Source organism: Symsagittifera roscoffensis, chromosome 2 (assembly GCF_963678635.1).
Source record: "Symsagittifera roscoffensis chromosome 2, txSymRosc1.1, whole genome shotgun sequence".
In the NCBI taxonomy this organism is placed as follows: Eukaryota; Metazoa; Xenacoelomorpha; order Acoela; family Convolutidae; genus Symsagittifera; species Symsagittifera roscoffensis.
In genome coordinates, this window is record NC_087063.1 from 23663915 (window position 1) to 23685210 (window position 21296).

At 38.1% G+C, this 21296-nt stretch overlaps 2 protein-coding genes across 4 annotated transcripts in view; both read right to left on the reverse strand.

Annotated features, from left to right (window-relative positions):
* The window catches only part of LOC134839384 (apoptosis-resistant E3 ubiquitin protein ligase 1-like), a 381686-nt gene that overhangs the window by 216191 nt on the left and 144199 nt on the right, over positions 1–21296 (reverse strand). The window lies entirely within an intron of this gene.
* LOC134839106 (glutamate receptor ionotropic, NMDA 1-like) overlaps positions 2266–21296 on the reverse strand; it is a 63700-nt gene continuing 44669 nt past the window's right edge. For all 3 annotated transcript variants that reach the window (XM_063854541.1, XM_063854540.1, XM_063854542.1), the window contains 5 exons: positions 12024–12150; positions 11246–11437; positions 4011–4159; positions 3249–3394; positions 2266–2464 (listed from right to left, as the gene is read on the reverse strand). In XM_063854541.1, the coding sequence (XP_063710611.1) occupies positions 2341–2464; positions 3249–3394; positions 4011–4159; positions 11246–11437; positions 12024–12150 (738 nt within the window). In that variant the 3' untranslated portion in view covers positions 2266–2340. The remainder of the gene's footprint in view (positions 2465–3248; positions 3395–4010; positions 4160–11245; positions 11438–12023; positions 12151–21296) is intronic.

A 21296-nucleotide genomic window follows, 5' to 3' on the forward strand; every position in this document is an offset into this window, starting at 1 on the left:
AGAGTTGTACAATAAGACAAAACTTTTCCTCACAGCAACAACTTAGTTTTAAAAATACTGCTCGTACCAGGGCGAAGCCCCGAATGTACTGACTGCCTTTTAAGGTCTATATAGGAGTAATAACAAGAACAAATTAAGTGTGAAAAAAATATATGTTTTTTTAATTTGAAATTTTTTGTAAAAATCATCCCCCACACGCCATATAAAACACAAAGTGATAGATCAATGCTCCTATTAACAAATGAATCATGGCAAATAAGCTTCCTACAACACATTTGGAACGATCACTAAGGCGGAATAATTCTCCGCTTACGCGTTAATAGCGCGAAATATATCGCGCGTTAACTGTCCCAAGTTGGCCAAAATGTCACTCTTTCAACACCCATAATTTTCAGAAAAATGATCACAGGTGAATTATCTCTCATAAAATTTAAGCTCAAGAAAAGAAAACTTTTCGAAGTATATAAAAAAACTTCCATCAAAAACGGCCAGTTAAAAAGTTGAATTTTGATTGAAGAAAAAAACCACCCCAAGCACAAATACTCCATTACTTTCGTAACGAAAATCAGGTCTTATTACGGCCCACTAAACGGCCCAATGTCATTGTTTCTACATCTTGAACTAAATTTTTTGTGGTTGAAACTTTTTGGCTAATTAATCAATCAAATTCGAACAGCATGGTTGGGCATTTTAATTTTTTTTAAAGTTTCAAGCCAATAAAATTGTTAGCCGAAATTAACAAAATTATATTTTTTTGTTCTCTTGAAGCCGTTTTACTGAATTATTCTTGACCTGGCAAAGTTTTAGTAACGACTTTATTTTGATTTGTAAAGTATTTTTGTGTTTTTGTCTGGTTTTTGTGTTTTGCGAGAACAAATTGATTTTCTTGAGTTATTCAAAACGAATTAATTTTATCAAATAAAAGAAATTTTGGCGGTAGGTCTGTAAAACGATATGCCACTAAACCGAATAGAAGCGAATCAAATCAGTAAACCAAAAAGACCTTCTTGACTTAGGTATTATCACTTATTGACTCCTGAGAATGAAAAGAACCTACTTTTTCTTAACAAAAAATGGAAAGCCACTGATGAAATCAAATTCAATGGTCGTGGAATCGCGACGTAACCACATTATTTTAGAACTGAGAGTTGTACAATAAGACAAAACTTTTCCTCACAGCAACAACTTAGTTTTAAAAATACTGCTCGTACCAGGGCGAAGCCCCGAATGTACTGACTGCCTTTTAAGGTCTATATAGGAGTAATAACAAGAACAAATTAAGTGTGAAAAAAATATATGTTTTTTTAATTTGAAATTTTTTGTAAAAATCATCCCCCACACGCCATATAAAACACAAAGTGATAGATCAATGCTCCTATTAACAAATGAATCATGGCAAATAAGCTTCCTACAACACATTTTATAATTTTTTTTAAGTTTCAAGCCAATAAAATTGTCAGCCGAAATTAACAAAATTATATTTTTTTGTTCTGTTGAAGCCGTTTTACTGAATTATTCTTGTCCTGGCAAAGTTTTAGTAACGACTTTATTTTGATTCGATTATTCGATAAAGTTCCTTTTTTCCATAAATTCGGCTAATATTTTAATCTGCTGGAAATGTTCATAAAAACGTTTAAATGAAATTAGCCAATCAGATTCGCCCGCATGATTTTCATTTCAAGAAATTGAAAAATTGAATTTGGGCCGTTTAGTGCAGAAGACCTCGAAAGTCGGAACAATAATAATGCTCTTGCCAAGAGCTGTTCACAGTTTTTTTTTATTCCGCAATTGATGTAGTTTTTACATAACCCGGTTTACTGATCTGGTAGTTTGCTGACACATCTGGTTACTGAACGCAACCCAACTTTTTTTTGTTTCAAGCAATCTTATTGTGGTACCGGGTTGAAGTCCCACCGTTAATTATCACTTTTTCTGCCGTATTCCAGTGATCGCTATTTTCCAGTGCCGATTCATGTAAACTTCAGTAGTTCACAGCTTTTGCTCATTTTGATAGGTTTTTATTGCTGTTTCATCACTGAAAATTAGCCAAATTAGCGTAAATCTATCAATAAAATGTACTTGCTTTTGTGGAAATGAACATCGAGAAATCATCAATGACGATCGCTGTTTTTTTTCCACTTTTTATAGCTACTTTTCAATGTAAGCTCAACCCGGGGTTGTCTGAATCAGCAAAATTGAATGGTGCTGAAAACTTTTTGCTACTTTGCGGAAAAATTGTTATAATTTACACGAAGAACATCCGCGCAAATAAAGTACAATAATTCAGAGTATGTAGTTCTGTATGTAGAGTTGCCACTAATCAACGTTTGATTGGTTGAATCATTGTATCGGCTTAGTGCTTTCCGTGTTGTCCAACAGAGCATCTTCGCAGTCAAATAAGAAATCTTCTTCGTGTACAGTAGCGACAGCTGGCTGTGGCACATGCAGCAACTTACTTCGTAGCCTAAAAAACGAACATCATTTCAGATTGTTTTCTCGTGAACTTCCACATTTACTATATTTTGTAGACCTAGTAAACTTTCAGGGTCAGTCGGCAAAAATTGTTTCCATAAATTTATAGTATTTTTTTTCATTCTGATGCACAGAACTTCAAACTGAGTTCCATCTTTTGAAGTATCATCTTTGGCCTAGCCACACTAAGAAGAAAAGACCAAAGCGGCGCGGCTTAAGATAAGGCCGACGGCGCGACTTCAGAAAAGACTTTTGGTATTTCGCTCAGTCGCGCATGTCGCGGCAGTTTATTCTCAGTCGCGCCGGTCCGGAATTGATAATTTTCAGTCGCGCCGGTCGCGCCGGTCCCGATGGTTCTTTGAGTCGCGCCAGTCGCGGTGTATTTTTTTCAGTCGCGCCGGTCTTCAATTGCCAAGTTTTGGTCGCGCCGGTCTGGAATTGCCAATATATTTTTGGGTCGCACCGGTTTTTTCTTAAGTCGGGACCTCGACCCGGGGATGACTCATTTGTAGTGCATCTTAACGTTCCCGATAACATTGGACGCAAAGTTAGTTCACAATGAAGACTTTGAAGATTTACCACTTTGAAGACTTGTTCAACTGTTTTTGCACACTTTAATAAGCCTTAAAATTTTAGGCATTCAGGGGTTATTTATTTCAAAATTAGTTTGAGGTTGGATTTGGTAAAGTAAGCACCTTAAGAACGCATCCATGAATTAGAAAACTAGCTTATAGAAAAACAACAATTGTTGGAACTGTATGGTATAGTAAAGTGACCCTTCGTTTTCCCTCTCGGCAGAGTTGAGTTGAGTCTGCAGTTGGTGAATGGTCTCGTTCAGCGTCTCCCTCTCGCCCCTTAGTCTCACCACCTTCTGAGTCAGCACTTCGTTCTTCTCTCCGTCACTCATCAAAATGCCACGCTTCTGAAAGGACAAAACTGGGATCTCTTTAACTATCTCCCCCCTATGGTACCTAGTAAACTAATCTCCCCTATGGTACCCTTTAACGAGAAGTCTCCATGAGTTTTTACACATAAGTTAATACCATTTATCCTCGAGGGAAAGGTCCAACATACAAGCTGTACAGCTCATCACGGCGAGCCGCTGTTGCGCCCATGCTTCATAACTACATCCAACTATTTTTTGGTTATTTTTCTGGGCTGGGCAATATTGCCTCACCCTCAAGCAACGAGCATGGATCATGGTGGGCCTCGAACATCCGATCCTTCGATCGAGAAGAGGAGACATAGCCAATTCGTCACTGCTCCCCTAACAACCACCTAGTTACTATTCTCCCCAATAGTACCTAGTAACTAACCTCCCCCTATAATAAACTAATGCAGTTTTGTACCTTGTTGCGAATCTAAGTAATAAGAAAACATTTGTAAAGAAAAACTTCCATTTCCCCTGAAACGAAAAACGATATAAGATAAAGATTTGGTAAGATGACATCTTAGGTTAAGTTTCCGTGCAAAAAAATTGATTAGTTACCCAAAAGTTTTTCGTTAAGTTCGAAAAGAGTTAGAACAGGGCAACTGACCGACTCCAGCACCTTGTCCCACATGGCCTCCGCACGATTTCCACGGAAGTAGGCCGAGTAGCGTTCGTATAAATGGGTCTCAAAGGGAAGCAGCACACCACCCAGGATCATCCCAGCTATCAACACGTACAAGATGCCCGTGGCGTGTTCTAAAACAGTTAATCAGTGTTAAAGACAAGTAAATCCGAATTTAAACATTTTTTTTTAATAATTTTTTAAGTTACATGATAGTTTTCTGATAGTTTTCGAAAGTTTTTTTAAATAGTTTTCGAAGTTTTTCACTAAACAAAAAACATAAAACTTTGTTTTCTAGTTATGTAGGCTTCTTTTTTCAGTTTTTGGCCTATAGCCATTGTTTTATTTCTTTTGAAAACGAAAACTTCAGTCTTGTGAAATTTTTTGTGGCACCTGGTCGTAGAATTTTTTATGGTCAATTATTGTGCCTAGTGTATCGCAAGTTTTTTTGCTATTCAATAGGAAACCTTGACAAATTCTAATTGATCTGCAAGTTTCTAATTTAAAGTATGTATCAAACCACACTTGAAATGTAAAGCCAATCTATGGCAACTATGGCAATTATGTCGGAACTATGGGAACATGTGGAAGAAATTTTTTTCTGAAATAAGCGTCGCTTGTCAGTGCGCGATCGAAATATCATATTCTTGACAGGGCTTTAAGTCGCGAAAGCATGCGGATAAAAGATCACTACTGGAAATTCTCGAGTCGCCAAAGTCTGGATAAAGGAGTGGAGCTGGATGGCAGGCCAGATCAGGGGCGGATTTAGGGGGCGCAGAAAATTTGACCAAAACAGGTATTTTTTGATGCTTTGGGAGAACTCGGAAAATCAATTTGGTCGACCTAAAAAAAGGTTGATAAAGTTTTCGAACATTTATTGAAAATCCGCCCGCCCCCCTCGAGAAAATCCTAGATCCGCCCCTGGGCCAGATGATCAAAATGGTCGCAGAAACTGTTAAAGTCGTAAGTTTGGAAATTCAAAAAGGTTGTTAATAAGTTGTATTGTAGACAAACTGTTAGGCATCAAATCGAAATCTTACTGCACTCTTTTATTTCAGATCCCATCGGACATTAGAGATCGCAAAGTCAAGGCAGCAGGTCCCCAGACAGAACGAAGAATTGATAGCACTTACATAAACTCAGACTGGTGTCTATCTAGAAGAATTGATAGCACTTACATAAACTCAAAACTGGTCCCTATCTCATTCGGGCAACCACAAATAAATTTTAGCGTAGATAAAATTTATCAACTTTTTGTTACTGTTTGGTATTGTATAAATGTACTAGTTAAGTTTTTAGTTTTCGTTGAGTTTTCTCACCCGCCAAACCTCTCTTAAGGTTTACTTTTCTCATTTTTCTCTTCTTGTCGTTTCCCTCATTTATGTTCTATGCGGTGGATCATAACCCCCCCATTTTGTCAACTCCGCGTCTCTGCCGTGTTGATTTCCGCGTCGCCGTTTCGTACTGATTTTTATTTCGTTTTCCACCGACGGATCGTGGTGAATTCTCCCAAACCGACGGTACATCCTGTCCTTCGTTCGCCGCACCTATGGTTGGTTCCCTTCGTCCGATTTCCCACTCACTATCGTAGTCGTCGTCGTCTTCCTCGCTCTCGTGCGCCGAGTATTCCACTATTCGCTGTTTTGTCGATTTTCTTGCATTTTCCATTGCGGTTCGGTCCTTCTCGGCTTTTCGCTTATACTTGTTTGATTCGCTTGGGGCCGGTTTACTAGTTACGTTTCTACTCGGTCCAGGGGTGCACTCCTCGCTTCTATTCCCAATTAGGCTTTCTTCAGGCGCCGATCTAAAAGACACACCACTCCGCCTTAGTAACGACCCTTTTTCCATTTGCACCGTATGCTCAGTCAATATTTCAATTTTTAATGGCAAACGTTTAAACCTCCTTGGGTCCTTTGGATCCGTCTTCCCGGTCCTCTGATACACCGTCGTTGAACTTGTTTTACGCTTTTTCAGCCATGTTGGGGTCTTGGGTGGGCTGTGTTCCTTGGGGTCAACAACTTCCGGAGCCTTGGGATCCGCTACCATGTCATCATCCAAAATGATTGGAGCTTTCCTATTTTGACGGGCGTACACTAAGTCACTTCTCTTCTCCCAATCTAGGGTAAGTTCAACTTCCGGGAGGTTTCCCGCCTTGTCTAAACAAGATAATTTTTGAATAACAACATTGTTCCAATTTAAGTTTTTCAATAACGGTTTTTTCGTTAAATTTCGCAGTGCCGTATTTGCTTCTGGACCATGGTATGCTTCGAACGGGGTTAGTTTAGTTTTCGAATGTGGCACAAAACGTAATGCACTAAGCGCACGGGATATCATCGCTCCAAACTTGTAATTTTTATTTTCCTGGAGATAAGTCAACACGTAATTTTTTCGTTCAACCAATAGTCCGTTCAACCATTCCTGTTGCGCGATGGACCCTAACCGGAGATTTAATTAGTTCGATACCTTCGTTGTTACAGAAATTTTGAATTTCGTTAGAGAAAAAACCCGTGGCTTGATCCATGTGCAATTTCCTTGGGTGTCCATGAGTATTTATGTACTTCCTTAGGAACTTCAATACATTTTTTGATTTATTGCTTGAACAAACATACGCCGACGGCCAATGCGAGAAAGTATCTACTGCTACAAGTACATACTTTTTCCGACCCCTTACATAGTTTACTGCACCCCAGAAATCTAATTGGACCAAATAATTTGGTTCCTTAGGAACATACGTTTCCCCCATGTCACTTTTCGGAATGTCCGGTTTCAGGTTTTTACCTGCTTTTAAGCAACTTTTGCAGTATTTAGCTGTGGCCGCGATATTTCGGTGCATAAGGGGAATCCACACGTCCTTTGCGGCCGCGAACAGTTTATCCCGCCCATGATGGTTTTAATGTAATCGATTCAGAATTGCTGATGATAGGTCCTTCGGTATTGCTAACCGGCCGTCCATCCACAGGCAACTCTCACGTACTGCGAAATTGTTGTAATGCTGGGCGTAATATTGTCCTAATCTTGTAATAATCTCCTTTGCTCGTGGTTTCCTGTCTCTGATGTTGTCTCGGATGGTCTTCATAATTGGGTCTTTTTCAATGTTTGCTTCAATCAATTTTAAATTCAAAACTTCCGGGTGTTCAATTTTCTTCACTTTTTTACTATCCGACGGCACTATAGAATAGATCCATTTTTCATTTTGTACAAGTGGGTACAATAAACTGGGGAATTGATGTGGAAAAGATATAATTGTATTTAGTTTTTTGGAATTAGTTCGTTTGATATCAAGTTTTTCGGGTGGTATCATTTCAATATCGGAATCCGAACTAACGCTAGGAGGATGACTTAGGCGGTTCAGTACAACATTTAGATTAACATTTCCCAAATTAGTTGACATGTTGACTTTTGCCGAAGTTGGAGGATCATTTTTCTCTGGCGAATTACTCATTTTTGTATATTTTGGGTTACTCAAGTTATTTCTCTCGGATTTGCTACTGTATTTTTTCAAAGTAACTGGCTTATCACTATAATTTTTAATCCTGTAATTTTTCAAAGTAAGTGGCTCTTCACTGTAATCTTGTAAGACGGATGGTTTGCAACTGTAAATTTTTGACGCAGAAGGCTTGCAATTGTAGTTAGTTGAAATGGAAGGGTTTCGTGAGTATTGATTCAATTTTTTATGTTTGCAACTGTAATTTAAGCAATGAGAACAAAGTCTGAATCTCGTTCTTCGGTATTTGCATATTTCCGCCGGTATGCAAATATCTCGACGCTGATTGGTTAACCGTCGGTTGCATGTAAACACGCCCTCTATTGAGCGTTTGTGCTCACGGTGAATATTTGCATAATCGCCTTCTCTTTTATTCTCATTGGATGAAGCTGATTTCGTTGTGTCGAAACATGACTGTTCGCCCCTACCGTCGGTTTTTGCTTATTGTTATTCACTTCTTGACCCCTAGGCTTCATTTTATCTTTGGGTCTCAACGCCGCGTTTATCATTCTTATCTTTGCCACTGTAAAATTTTCATCGTAATGACTTGTCTCGGGTGCCTCTGCGGACGGAAACCGAGACAAATAGTCAGCCATTCCCATTTTTGACCCCTGTCTATGTTCAACTTTCAAGTCGTATGGCACCAGTTGAACATACCATCGAGTTAATCGACTGAAAAATGTTTTATTTCCTTTCGGTGACGCATTCAACAAGGTAAGTAGCGCTTTATGGTCAGATATCACTGTGAAATACCGACCGTATATATAATTCCGAAAATGTTCCGTGGCCCACACTAACGCGAGTAATTCTAATTCGTTTGTGGAGTTTTTTTTCAGCCGGATTAAGGTAACGGGATGCAAACGAAATCGGGTGCCACCCGGATGCGCCATACTGTTCTAAGACGGCCCCTAGGCCATCGTGACTAGCATCACAAATAATTCTAGTTTCACGGTGAATGTCGAAATGTCGTAATTCGACAATATTTTCCACAAGCAATTTTAATTGTTGGAACGCATTTTCGCAAACGGGTGTCCAGACAAAATGGCCTTAACGGTGCGCTTAATTCGGCGAGTTTGGGTGAAAATTTGTGTAAGCTGTGTAGTGAACCCATCAACGATTTCAACTGCTTTCGAGATTTTGGGGTTTTCAAGTCTTCTATTGCTTGTGTTTTTCTTACTAAGGGCGTTATACCACTTTCCCCAATTCGAAATCCAAGCCATTCGCACTCCGTTTTCGCAAATTCGCATTTTCGCAATTTTAACGCGACATTGGAGACGTCCAGTTTTTTCAATATCTTTTCCACCAACGCTATGTGTTCGATTTTAATTCCTTTTGAAGCAATTAAGATATCATCAATAAACGCGTTAGCCTGGGGGAACTCCTTAATTAAATTATCAATTACCTTCTGGAGTTCCGCCGGCATTGACGTAAGTCCGTAAAATCCGTTTTTAAAACGATAAGTCTCCGTAAACTTTCCGCCGACTAGTGAGAAATTGCATTGCTCGCTCGTTTTTTGTTCTAATGCGACTTGTCCGTACGCATATGTGAAATCCAATGTTGTAAAATATACATTCCCCGATTTTTTCTCCGCGATAATCTGACTTACTCCGTCAATTAATTCGTCAATATTTGGCATTTGGTACTTATTTTTGTGTACCTGTTTATTCAATTCTCTTGATTCTAGTGCTAATTTTATACTTCCATCCTTTTTTACTGTAATGACGATAGGAGAGACGAAATACTTATCTGAGCACTCTTGTAAATTTACGATATGTCCTTCATTTATCAGCCGATGAATTTCTTTATCCACCTTTTCTTGTAGACTGATTGGTACCCTACGCCCTTTTTGTTGTATAGGCTTCAAATTTTCGAAAAATTCAGCTTTTATTTTCGCATTCCGGATCTTCCCTATCCTAGTAAATAAATTTGGGTACAACTTACAGAAGTATGTTTGCAATTCGTCGTATTCCTCCTCCTCTTGACTGATCCCTTCCCCTGTGATTCCCATCACTTTCTTCCGTTGGACCTAGGGTGCCCATCAGGTCGCGCCCTAGGATTGATTGATGATTTCCGCATATTACTGACACCTGTGCTGGTGCTGCCCAGCCATTTAATGACATCATCACTGTTACCTTCCCTAGTATGTTTATTCGGTTGTTGTTGTAATCCAGAAATTCTTCTTTTGACGGTTGTAGTTGAATATTTGCTTTTCGTAACGCTGTTTTTAGGTCGTTTATGCTGAAAATAGTCACTGGAGATCCACTATCTATCCACAACCACATCTTCTTCCCTGACACCTCCACTTGAACGCGGGCCCCAGGGATCTTCAATTCAGCCTCATTCTTCTTCCTTTTTATCGACATTACCATGTAGTCGTCCGATACCGACGTCATGGATTGATTTTCACCGCACCCCTGCTGATTCACCCACGATACTGGGTCTTCATTCATTTCATGTACGTTCTGCGTACTTTGTTGATGCTCATTTTCCTCCCTGACCAATCCAACTCGTCCTCGTCCTCTCCATTGGTTAGTACCCCTTCTAATTCCTCGACATGTTCGTTCAAAATGTCCCAGTTTTCGGCACGAGTTACATGTTGCTCCTTTTGCAGGACAGCTCGCGATGTGATCCAGGGTAAAATTTGGCGCGTCGCAATTGTAACACCTACGGTTATTTCCGCTTCCCCCACTACTACTTGATCCTTGGGCTGATCCTCCACGTCCCACACGTCCTCGACCTCGAAAAAACCCTTGTCCCCTTCTTATATTATTTACTGGTTCCTGTTTTATTGAAATTGCCGGAGCTGATGAAGCTTGTTTTCCCGTATATGATTTGTATGCGCGCTCACCACGTTCATATGATAAGGCGATCCGGTAAACTTCCTCAGGTAACTTAGTTGATTGTGATAATTCTCGTTGGCAATCCGATTCCTGCATATTCATAATGAAAACATCACGAACGTTTTCGGCCGCATTTGCAAAATCACATCTTCCTGCTAGGGCGCTTAGCTCCGCATGAAATTTTTCGAAAGTTTCGTTCTCACGTTGTTTTCGTCCGTAGAAGAGTCCCCGCTCATGAGTTACATTCCTCTCACGTTGGAAAACATCTTGCATCTCATCCAGGACCCGTGGGTACCGTTCCGTTTTAATGTTAACCGTCGGTTTCCGTGCTTTGAATATACGTTGCGCCTCATCTCCGATACAAAGATATAAGTTAGACTTTAACTTCTTTTCCGAATCGAGACGGTTTTTCCCATTGACTTCTTCAGGCAACGCCGTGATAGCCGCCGCATTTAGAGTACTCGCAAAATAGAAATCATCGGGATCAATGTCGTATTTTGCTATCATCCCCCAGTGAAATTTAATTATCCACTCCTCCCAATATACTGGAGGTTCCGGCGTTCGTGTTTCCCAAAATGCTACTATATGTAATGGATTTTCCCCCTCCTTTTTTCATTGCTGGCTGCGCCATGTTAAAGTCGTAAGTTTGGAAATTCAAAAAGGTTGTTAATAAGTTGTATTGTAGACAAACTGTTAGGCATCAAATCGAAATCTTACTGCACTCTTTTATTTCAGATCCCATCGGACATTAGAGATCGCAAGGTCAAGGCAGCAGGTCCCCAGACAGAACGAAGAATTGATAGCACTTACATAAACTCAGACTGGTGTCTATCTAGAAGAATTGATAGCACTTATATAAACTCAAAACTGGTCCCTATCTCAAAACATTGACTAACCAGCTGTGATCTGGTGCGTGTAGCCTGAGAGAAAGCCAGGCTTTTTCACCGCACTCCTCTCGTAGATCTCACAGGCACTCTCCGGCAGCCACTTCTCATAGGCCGCCTCATACTTGGTGAGAGAGGAGGACAGGATGGCCATGTTGGCCAGCTGGATGAACGGGGTGCCCCTGGCACCTGCGATCCCATAGCCTAACAACGACAAACAACTACTTATTAACAGAAGCCTAAGCTATCTGACATTTGACTCGGGGCAGAAATAATAAACCAAATCAATAGCGTGGTCTTCAGAGTGGAGGTCTTCGTTCTTCTAGTACTACTTTACAACATACAATAAAATGCGGATTTTTTGACCAAAGCATTCCAAAAAATGCGCAAAACAGTATTTTTGGCTCAGTTAGCAAAATTTTTGACTGCGGCGCCGAAATCATAGTCTAGTTTTGGTCTCGTTATTGGCTCAGGAGAGCTCATACGACGTATTTGGATGACCTAAGAATAGGCCGAAAATTTTCAAAATTAAAAAAACCCAAATTCGAGAATATTCTAAATCTGCTCGTGCACTGAAAAACAAGAAGTAATATTAGCCAATTAGAAATTGGCGTCAAAAATTTGAAGTAATCACGACAACGCTGTCAGAGTTTTTCTTTCATTTAAATGAAGTTTTTTTTAGCTGCAATTTTTTCCGCCGTCCGTTTTTTCTGTCATGAGAACCTTCCCGATGATTTCTTATTATCATAAACTTAGTGCCCTTTGTTGACCTGTAGTGCAGGGTACTGACCTCCGCTGCTTGCGATGACCTCTGAGATGACCAGTTGGCACTGTTCTTTCTCTTTCACATCACTCAAGATGCTGTAGATGGAGGGCCCCGAGTCCCACAGGAACGCATTCACCTCACTACGTCTCACCTGTCATGTACATGAATGCATAAGTAAACATTAACAACTTTAGTTTTAAATCACCATTTTAGAAAAAATTTCACGTCTCATTGTTCCACTAAAAGTTAGTATTGAATGGCGCCGTAGACATTTGAGGCAATAAAAGAACGAATGAGGATGAAAAATATTTCCGCTAAATGTTTTCAAGCTGCCAGATCTGCAACAAACATGAAATTTTACAAGTAACCAAGTTTTTTCCAGTGCAAACTGAAAATAGCAGTGAAACAAAACGACCATGTGAAGACAAAAAGCAAATATCATTTTTGCTATTTGGAAGGAAAGATCTGAAAGAACGCAAAATTTTAGGGAGAAAATTAACAGTCACTCGTCACAGTTTTCAAGAAGTGTAGTGAAGGTTCTCAGTTGAAGCGACAAATGAAAATGTGCGGAAAGGAACAAATGTAGGAGAACAGTTGTGGATCTAGGGTTTTCTCGAAAGATGGGGGGCGGGTTGTCAAATTTTTTTCAAGTTAACTTAATTGTTTTTCAGAATGCTCCCAGACTAATAGTAAAGAGCCTATTTTGACAAAACAGGCAAGTTAAAAAAAAACAGGTCAAATTGCCTTTGATGGGTACTTCTGGAATTTTTTGTGCAAAAAAATAGCGTTTTTTGGCGCCAAAAGCACCCTTACAAAAATTAGGGTTAGTCACCGAAAATGAATGCCACAAAGTAATTCCAAAGGGAGATCCTTGGGTTGGTAAGAAAATGCAGGGGTGACTGCGGGGAAACAAGAGAACGGACTATGCCTAGACAGACTGGATAGTCTTTCACAGGCCGGTTGCACCCCTATCAGGTAAGAGAATGCCTGATAGGGGTGCAACCGGCCTGTGAAAAACTATCCAAACTGTCTAAGCATAGTCCGTTTCTCTTGCTTCCCCGCATTCGAGCCTGAGTTATTTTGTTAAGCGAAGCTCGTTTTTTTGCGACAATTCAAGGTCGTTTTTTTGTGGTGAGAACTTTGACGTGGCACCACTGTTCCAACCGAAATTAGTCAGTCTGTGGTAGAGCTGAACCTAGCGGTCAAATGGGAGCTCGCACTGATAGATTCTCATTACAAAAGTGGGCGATCGATTACACGATCTGACGACCTCAGAGTGACCGCCTAACCACTATGCTAAGTGCCTCTGAGAAAATCTGAAAAATTTTGTTGTTTTTAAAAAAAAATTGATTTTACTTCAAATCTACGGATGCTAAATAGAAAAATTAACTTTTTCTAAAAATTTCTGAAGCTGCAATAGTTCTTACAGATTTGATCTGCAATAATTTACAAAACTTAATTTGTTATATTTCATTTTACTTAGCATTGAAATTGCAACTTTCAATTCAAACAAATGTTGATAATTGTTTAAGGGCGAAGCAAGACAATCAAAATCACCAAGTCAGAATTAAGTTTTCTAAATTTGGAACAAAAGCGGGAAAATCTAGAAAAAATATAAACCCAAAGACTAGATATTATTACTAGACGAAGATATTAACGCCAGAAGTATGTAAAATATACAAAAAAACAAAGGAAGCTTTGTTAATTGCTAAATCCAAGATTGAATTTTTTCAAATGTGTTGATTCTGATTGCAAAGCAAAATTCACTCAAAGCTTTATCAAATTTTACATTATTTTTACGACAAATATCATGCCTACGAACAAAGCCGATTATTAACTTATTAACAAAAAAAACTTTCGAAAAAGCTAAGATAAAGCGGTCACTGAAACCGAAAACCGCGAAAATTTGTCCCCCAGTTTCAAACCACGAAGAACTGTTTAGTTTGCGAGAAAAAAACAATATCTGCCAATAGTGCCGCGAAAGACTCAAATTTACAAATGACTGTCTAAAGTTTTTTCTACTTTATCTGGACAAAACTAGTTTTTTGTTGGATCTCAACAGTGAAGTAGGCGTTGTAGTATTTGCGACAATAAATGTTTGCGAAAATATGCTTAAAACCAACACCATTATTTGCTACGTTCGTTTCAGGACAAGACCACGACTATTTGACCCAATTCACAATTTTTGCGGTTTTTGATGAGCGAAAACTTGCGGCTTGTTTGGTGGTTTTAGATCAAAAGCAGCAAAGCCTGCACAATTTCAGTTTATAAAAATTAGAAGACAAAATTTTTTATAAACTTTTAAAATTTCGAAACAATTATTTGAACCTCGAGCTTGGATTTTTGTTGAGTTTACAACCAGAATAATTTTTGTTCATTGCCAATTTCAAGCTTTAGGATTGGCAAAACTTTACAGAAAAATTCAAAAAAAATAAAAAAAATTGTTAGTTTTTGTAGTTTCCGGAAGTTCAGTCGTTTCCAAGTCTTATGTCAAACATTTTGGATAAATTTGGTTATTTCGAAAAATTTGAACAAAGAAGAGAACATTGGATTGTGGAATGGTTACAAAAGACCGTGCGTTTTTTGAACTAATAATATCTGCAAAAAATGGCTTTTGAGTTAGAACTGCATCAATGCCTGTGTCAGCTTGTCTCTTTGGAAGATTATTTACTTCTTAAAATTTTAGAACAAATTGCATTTTTGTTCACCGAATTGCGGAGGCGAAAAACTATCAGCACAAAAAATGAAATGGCGACTACTGAATGTGAAAATTCGTAGCTTAAAGCTTTATTTATAGAGTTGTTATTATATATTTTAATCAATATATGATGAATGCTTTCTTTTGCTTTTCAATCAGGGGCAAATCTAGGTTTTTTTTTGAGGGGGGTGGATTGAGAAAAATTTTGACGAAAACATTGATTTATTTACTATAAGAAATTAAACAAAATCAAACAAAATTGATTCTTTGTTTTTTTTGCGGCAAATCTTTCGATGACATCTTCAATTTTGATTTCTACATCTCTGTGGAACTAAATCAGCGGCAAGTTTGCGAGTCGGTCCTCCTTCATATTGGAGAGGAAGTAACTTTTTAGTAGTTTCATGCTCGAAAAAGAGCGCTCAGCAATGCACACCGTCACTGAGAGGGTAGCACCAATCTGGAGCAAGCAAATTTACTGGCATTGTGGTTTTGTGACACACTCTGCGTGCAGCTGTAAAGGTTTCTGGGGTATCGGTGTACAGGGGGAAGCGCCACATGTTTCGCAAATTTCGAACTCGCTGGGGAAGTCAGCGGAAAAACTCCTTCGTATAACTGGACCAGATCATCAAAATCTTCCTCCTTTGCATCCTCCTTACTTATCCAACGGGGTAGCAGCTTGCATAATTGAACACATGAAGAAGCTGCTCCAATGAAGCGTTCCTTAAGATCCATCAGGACAAAAGCAAGAAAGGGCAGGTAAACGGTCTGTCTGAAGTGATCATAAGCCGATGATGCTACGGGAGGTCTGCCTCTTCTGCATCAAGTTTTGCTGCGTCAGAATGGAATTTTTTGTAGCAGAAATTGCCTTCACTATCGCGCCATTGTTGAAAGAGTTGACGCACGTTTTTTCCTTGATACAAAGGCCAAAGACACCGATGCCAAAGGCGCCCTTTGAAGAAGTTTAGGTAAACAGTCCAGAGGGGAAACCCTTTGGTATTTGTTAGGGTCCAATTCCCGAAGGGAACCCCCCCCCCCCTCCTCCCGCTATCCTCTCCTCTAAATCCGCACCTGTTTTCAATGTTTCTAACTTTTCATTTTTTTAAAAACATATAATAACTAGTTAGAGCAGTAGTTTAATTGAAGTTGTTTGCGCATTCGGTCATTCGCGCATGAGATAATCCCCATTTAGGGTGGCTATTCTCATAACGGAAAACCCAAACGATGGAAATTTTTCAATCAATTCGATACAGTAGAAAAGTTTTTCCGGTGAATCGTTTCTACACAAAACCTATGTTAAAACAAACAGTAAAAAGTTATAGCATCTATAACCCTTGCAGATATAGTTAAGTTTGAGTTTGTTTTCATACTTCTCTTAAATCGGTATTCTTGAAAAATTACGTGTGTTCCAATGCAGCTTCGGTCTGGAAAAATTTGAAAAAATCGTGAATATGCATTAGGCAATTTGTTTGAGGTGTTTGAAAACTCAGTTCTGATTGGGTTAAAACTCCATCATTTGGTTTCTTTATCATAAAGGACTCGACCATCATTCAGGAGTATGATTGCTGTTTGCTATGAGTCCCCAAACAGGGTCGGATCTAAGGTTTTCAAAGGATCTATGGGGTGCGGATTTTCAAAAAAATTAGAAAATTTAGTTGACCTAAATGAATTTTTAGGCGCTTTTAGGAAAATTTTGACCATCAAACCGTTTTTTCGGCGCGCGCTCACCCTCAAATTTAGTTTATATTGAGTTGAAGGTGTCTTTAGAAAAACTTTAGGCTCAGTGAGCTACTAACGGATATCTGCAATTATAACAATGGGGGACGCTTTGGTTAGGCAGGATGTCGAGTCCCCGAGGGACTGGGAACGTCTGCCACCTTAAATCCGATACTGTCCTCAAGTGCTTCAAATAGATGAAAAAAAAATTGGTAAAAATCAATTCTTTGTTGGATTTACCTCTTTTTTTACTGAATGAATTTATCAGAAATATCAATTCATTGTCTTGGATTAGAAAAAGCAAAAAATCATGCTACAGTGCTGATTGAAGTTATTTGGACATAAACAAACAAATTTGAAATTTCAAAGCCTTTTTTTCAAATAGAGTTAAGATGACACAAAAGTGAAAAGAAAATGCTGAAAATTTCACCAGAATAAAAATTATTTTGTGCAATTTATTTTAGGTCATTTTGGCTTTTCGTTAATCAAGAATTACGCTGAATCCACCTAGTTAATTGATGAGATAGTTAGCTCAAATGAAGATTCTTACACTGCTCAACAACGTTCTAGAACGGTAAAATCTCCAAAAATCTGTATAGGAGAGTATGTTTATGATTGATAGCCACAAAAGGTCATTTTTAACCAAGAAAAGTCGAAATTTTTGCTTAAAAATATATTCAAACGTTTTGCGGAATTGTTTCGATTTTTTAACCATCTAAAATTTTGTCAGGCTGCGTACCCGCACTGAAGTTTTTCGGATAAAAAAGATTATATTGAGAAAATGTTGCGGAAAATGTTGCCATTATAATCGATTATGTGTAAGCTATTTAAGCATCATTTTCTATTATAATAGAAAGAAAATAGAATATTTTCATGAAGATTATTTTGCCTGATAATTCCACTAAAATGTTTTTTTTATCTCCACATAATCTCAACAAAATCTATTTTTTTCGCCCTGAAATTGCCATAAAGTCGCAATAAAATCTATTGTATTCGTCATAAAACTGCAAAAACGTCATCGCTTCGGCCCCTCAAGCTTTTTACACCCCCCCCCCAAGTGAAGGGTTAGGGTAAACTGGGGGGTGTAAACTGGGAGGGCATAACCGGGGGATGGGTAAATAAACGATATAATAATATAAATAAATAATATAATCGATTATGATCAATGGGCGCTCGGTGTGGGAATCTTTTATAATCTTTTATAATTCGAATATAATCGACATAAAATTAAACTTTTTAATGGATTTTTTTCTCCATATATTCGATTATTCTACTCTGCGACCACAAAATCACCAGGTAATTGATTATTAAAAGAACAATTTTTTGTTCCATCACAAAATCGCCAGATAATAGATAATAATCGGAGAAACTTCGGTGCGGGTAAGAGGCCTATTCTGACATAGCTTTCTCATCAATTAACTCGGTAATTTCAGCGTACCCCTTGATTAACAAAGCTTTATCAAATTTTACATTATTTTTAAGACAAATATCAGGCCTACGAACAAAGCCGATTATTAACCTATTAACAAAATCAATTTTCGAAAAAGCTAAGATAAAGCGGTCACTGAAACCGAAAACCGCATAAATTTGTCCCCCAGTTTCAAACCATGAAGAACTGTTTAGTTTGCGAGAAAAAACAATATCTGCCAACAGTGCCGCGAAAGACTCAAATTTACAAATGACTGTCTGAAGTTTTTATACTTTATCTGGACAAAACTAGTTTTTTTGTTGGATCTCAACAGTGAAGTAGGCGTTGTTGTATTTGCGATAAAAAATGTTTGTGAAAATATGCTTAAAACCAACACCATTATTTGCTACGTTAGTTTCAGGACAAGACCACGACTATTTGACCCAATTCACATTTTTTGCGGTTTTTAGTGAGCAAAAACTTGCTGCTTGTTTGGTGATTTTAGATCAAAGGCAGCAAAGCCGGTACAATTTCAGTTTATAAAAATTAGAAGACAAAATTTTTTATAAATTTTTAAAATTTCGAAACAATAATTTGAACCTCGAGCTTGGATTTTTGTTGAGTTTACAACCAGAATAATTTTTGTTCATTGCCAATTTCAAGCTTTAGGATTGGCAAAACTTTACAAAAAAACTCAAAAATTTTCAAAAATGTTTAAAAAATTGTTGGTTTTTGTAGTTTCCGGCAGTTCAGTCGTTTCCAAGTCTTATGTCAAACATTTTGGATAATTTTGGTTATTTCGAAAAAGTTGGACAAAGAAGAGAACATTGGATTGTGGAATGGTTACAAAAGACCGTGCGTTTTTTGAACTAATAATATCTGCAAAAAATGGCTTTTGAGTTAGAACTGCATCAATGCCTGTGTCAGCTTGTCTCTATGGAAGATTATTTACTTCTTAAAATTCTAGAACAAATTGCATTTTTTTTTCACCGAATTGCGGAGGCGCAAAACTACCAACACAAAAAATAAAATGGCGACTACTGAATGTGAAAATTCGTAGCTTAAAGTTTTTTTTATAGAATTGTTATTATATGTTTTGATCAATATTTGATGAATGCTTTCTTTTGCTTTTCAATCAGGGGCGAATCTAGGATTTTTTTAAGGGGGTGGATTGAGAAAAATTTTGACGAAAACATTGATTTATTTACTATAAAAAATTAAACAAAATCAAACAAAGTTGATTCTTTGTTTTTTTGCGGCAAATCTTTCGATGACATCTTCGACTTTGATTTCTACATCTCTGTGGATCTAAATCAGCGCCAAGTTTGCGAGTCGGTCCTCCTTCATATTGGAGAGGAAGTAATTTTTTAGTAGTTTCATGCTCGAAAAAGAGCGCTCAGCAATGCACACCGTCACTGCGAGAGTAGCACCAATCTGGAGCAAGCAAATTTACTGGCATTGTGGTTTTGTGACACACTCTGCATGCAGCTGTAAAGGTTTCTGGGGTATCGTGTACAGGGAGAAGCGCCACAGGTTTCGCAAATTTCGAACTCGCTGGGGAAGTCAGCGGAAAAACTCCTTCGTATAACTGGACCAGATCATCAAAATCTTCCTCCTTTGCATCCTCCTCACTTATCCAACGGGGTAGCAGCTTGCATACTTGAACACATGAAGAAGCTGCTCCAATGAAGCGTTCCTTAAGATCCATCAGGACAAAAGCAAGAAAGGGCAGGTAAACGGTCTGTCTGAAGTGATCATAAGTCGATGATGCTACGGGAGGTCTGCCTCTTCTGCATCAAGTTTTGCTGCATCAGAATGGAATTTTTTGTAGCAGAAATTGCCTTCACTATCGCGCCATTGTTGAAAGAAATGACGCACGTTTTTTCCTTGATACAAAGACCAAAGACACCGATGCCAAAGGCGCCCTTTGAAAAAGTTTAGGTAAACTGTCCAGAGGGGAAACCCTTTGGTATTTGTTAGGGTCCAATTCCCGAAGGTAGCCCCCCCCCCCCCCGCTATCCTCGCCTCTAAATCCGCACCTGTTTTCAATGTTTCTAACTTTTCATTTTTTTAAAACATATAATAACTAGTTAGAGCAGTAGTTTAATTGAAGTTGTTTGCGCATTCGGTCATTCGCGCATGAGATAATCCCCATTTAGGGTGGCTATTCTCATAACGGAAAACCCAAACGATGGAAATTTTTCAATCAATTCGATACAGTAGAAAAGTTTTTCCGGTGAATCGTTTCTACACAAAACCTATGTTAAAACAAACAGTAAAAAGTTATAGCATCTATAACCCTTGCAGATATAGTTAAGTTTGAGTTTGTTTTCATACTTCTCTTAAATCGGTATTCTTGAAAAATTACGTGTGTTCCAATGCAGCTTCGGTCTGGAAAAATTTGAAAAAATCGTGAATATGCATTAGGCAATTTGTTTGGTGTTTGAAAACTCAGTTCTGATTGGGTTAAAACTCCATCATTTGGTTTCTTTATCATAAAGGACTCGACCATCATTCAGGATTATGATTGCTGTTTGCTATGAGTCCCCAAACAGGGTCGGATCTAAGGTTTTCAAAGGATCTATGGGGTGCGGATTTTCAAAAAAAATTAGAAAATTTAGTTGACCTAAATGAATTTTTAGGCGCTTTTTGGAAAATTTTGACCATCAAACGCGTTTTTTCGGCGCGCGCTCCTCCTCAAATTTAGTTTATATTGAGTTGAAGGTGTCTTTAGAAAAACTTTAGGCTCAGTGAGCTTCTAATGGATATCTCCAATTATAACAATGGGGGACCCTTTGGTTAGGCAGGATGTCGAGTCTCCGAGGGACTGGGAACGTCTGCAACCTTAAATCCGCTACTGTCCTCAAGTGCTTCAAATAGATGAAAAAAAAAGAAAAAATTGGTAAAAATCAATTCTTTGTTGGATTTACCTCTTTTTTTACTGAATGATTTTATCAGAAATATCAATTCATTGTCTTGGATTAGAAAAAACAAAAATCATGCTACAGTGCTGATTGAAATTATTTGAACAAGGCAAACAAATTTGAAATTTCAAAGCCTTTTTTTCAAATAGATTTAAGATGACACAAAAGTGAAAAGAAAATGCTGAAAATTTCACCAGAATTAAAAATTATTTTGTGCAATTTATTTTAGATCATTTTGGCTTTTTTGTTAATCAAGAATTACGCTGGATCCACCGAGTTAATTGATGCGATACTTAGATCAAAAGAAGATTCTTACACTGCTCAACAACGTTCTAGAACGTAAATCTCCAAAAATCTGTATAGGAGAGTATGTTTATGATTGATAGCCACAAAAGGTCATTTTTAACCAATAAAAATAAAAATCTTTGATAAAAATAAATTTCAAATGTTTGCGCAATTGTTTCAATTTTTTAACCTTCTAAAATTTTGTCGGGCTGTGTACCCGCACTGAAGTTTCTCGGATAAAAAAGATTATATTGAGAAAATGTTGCGGA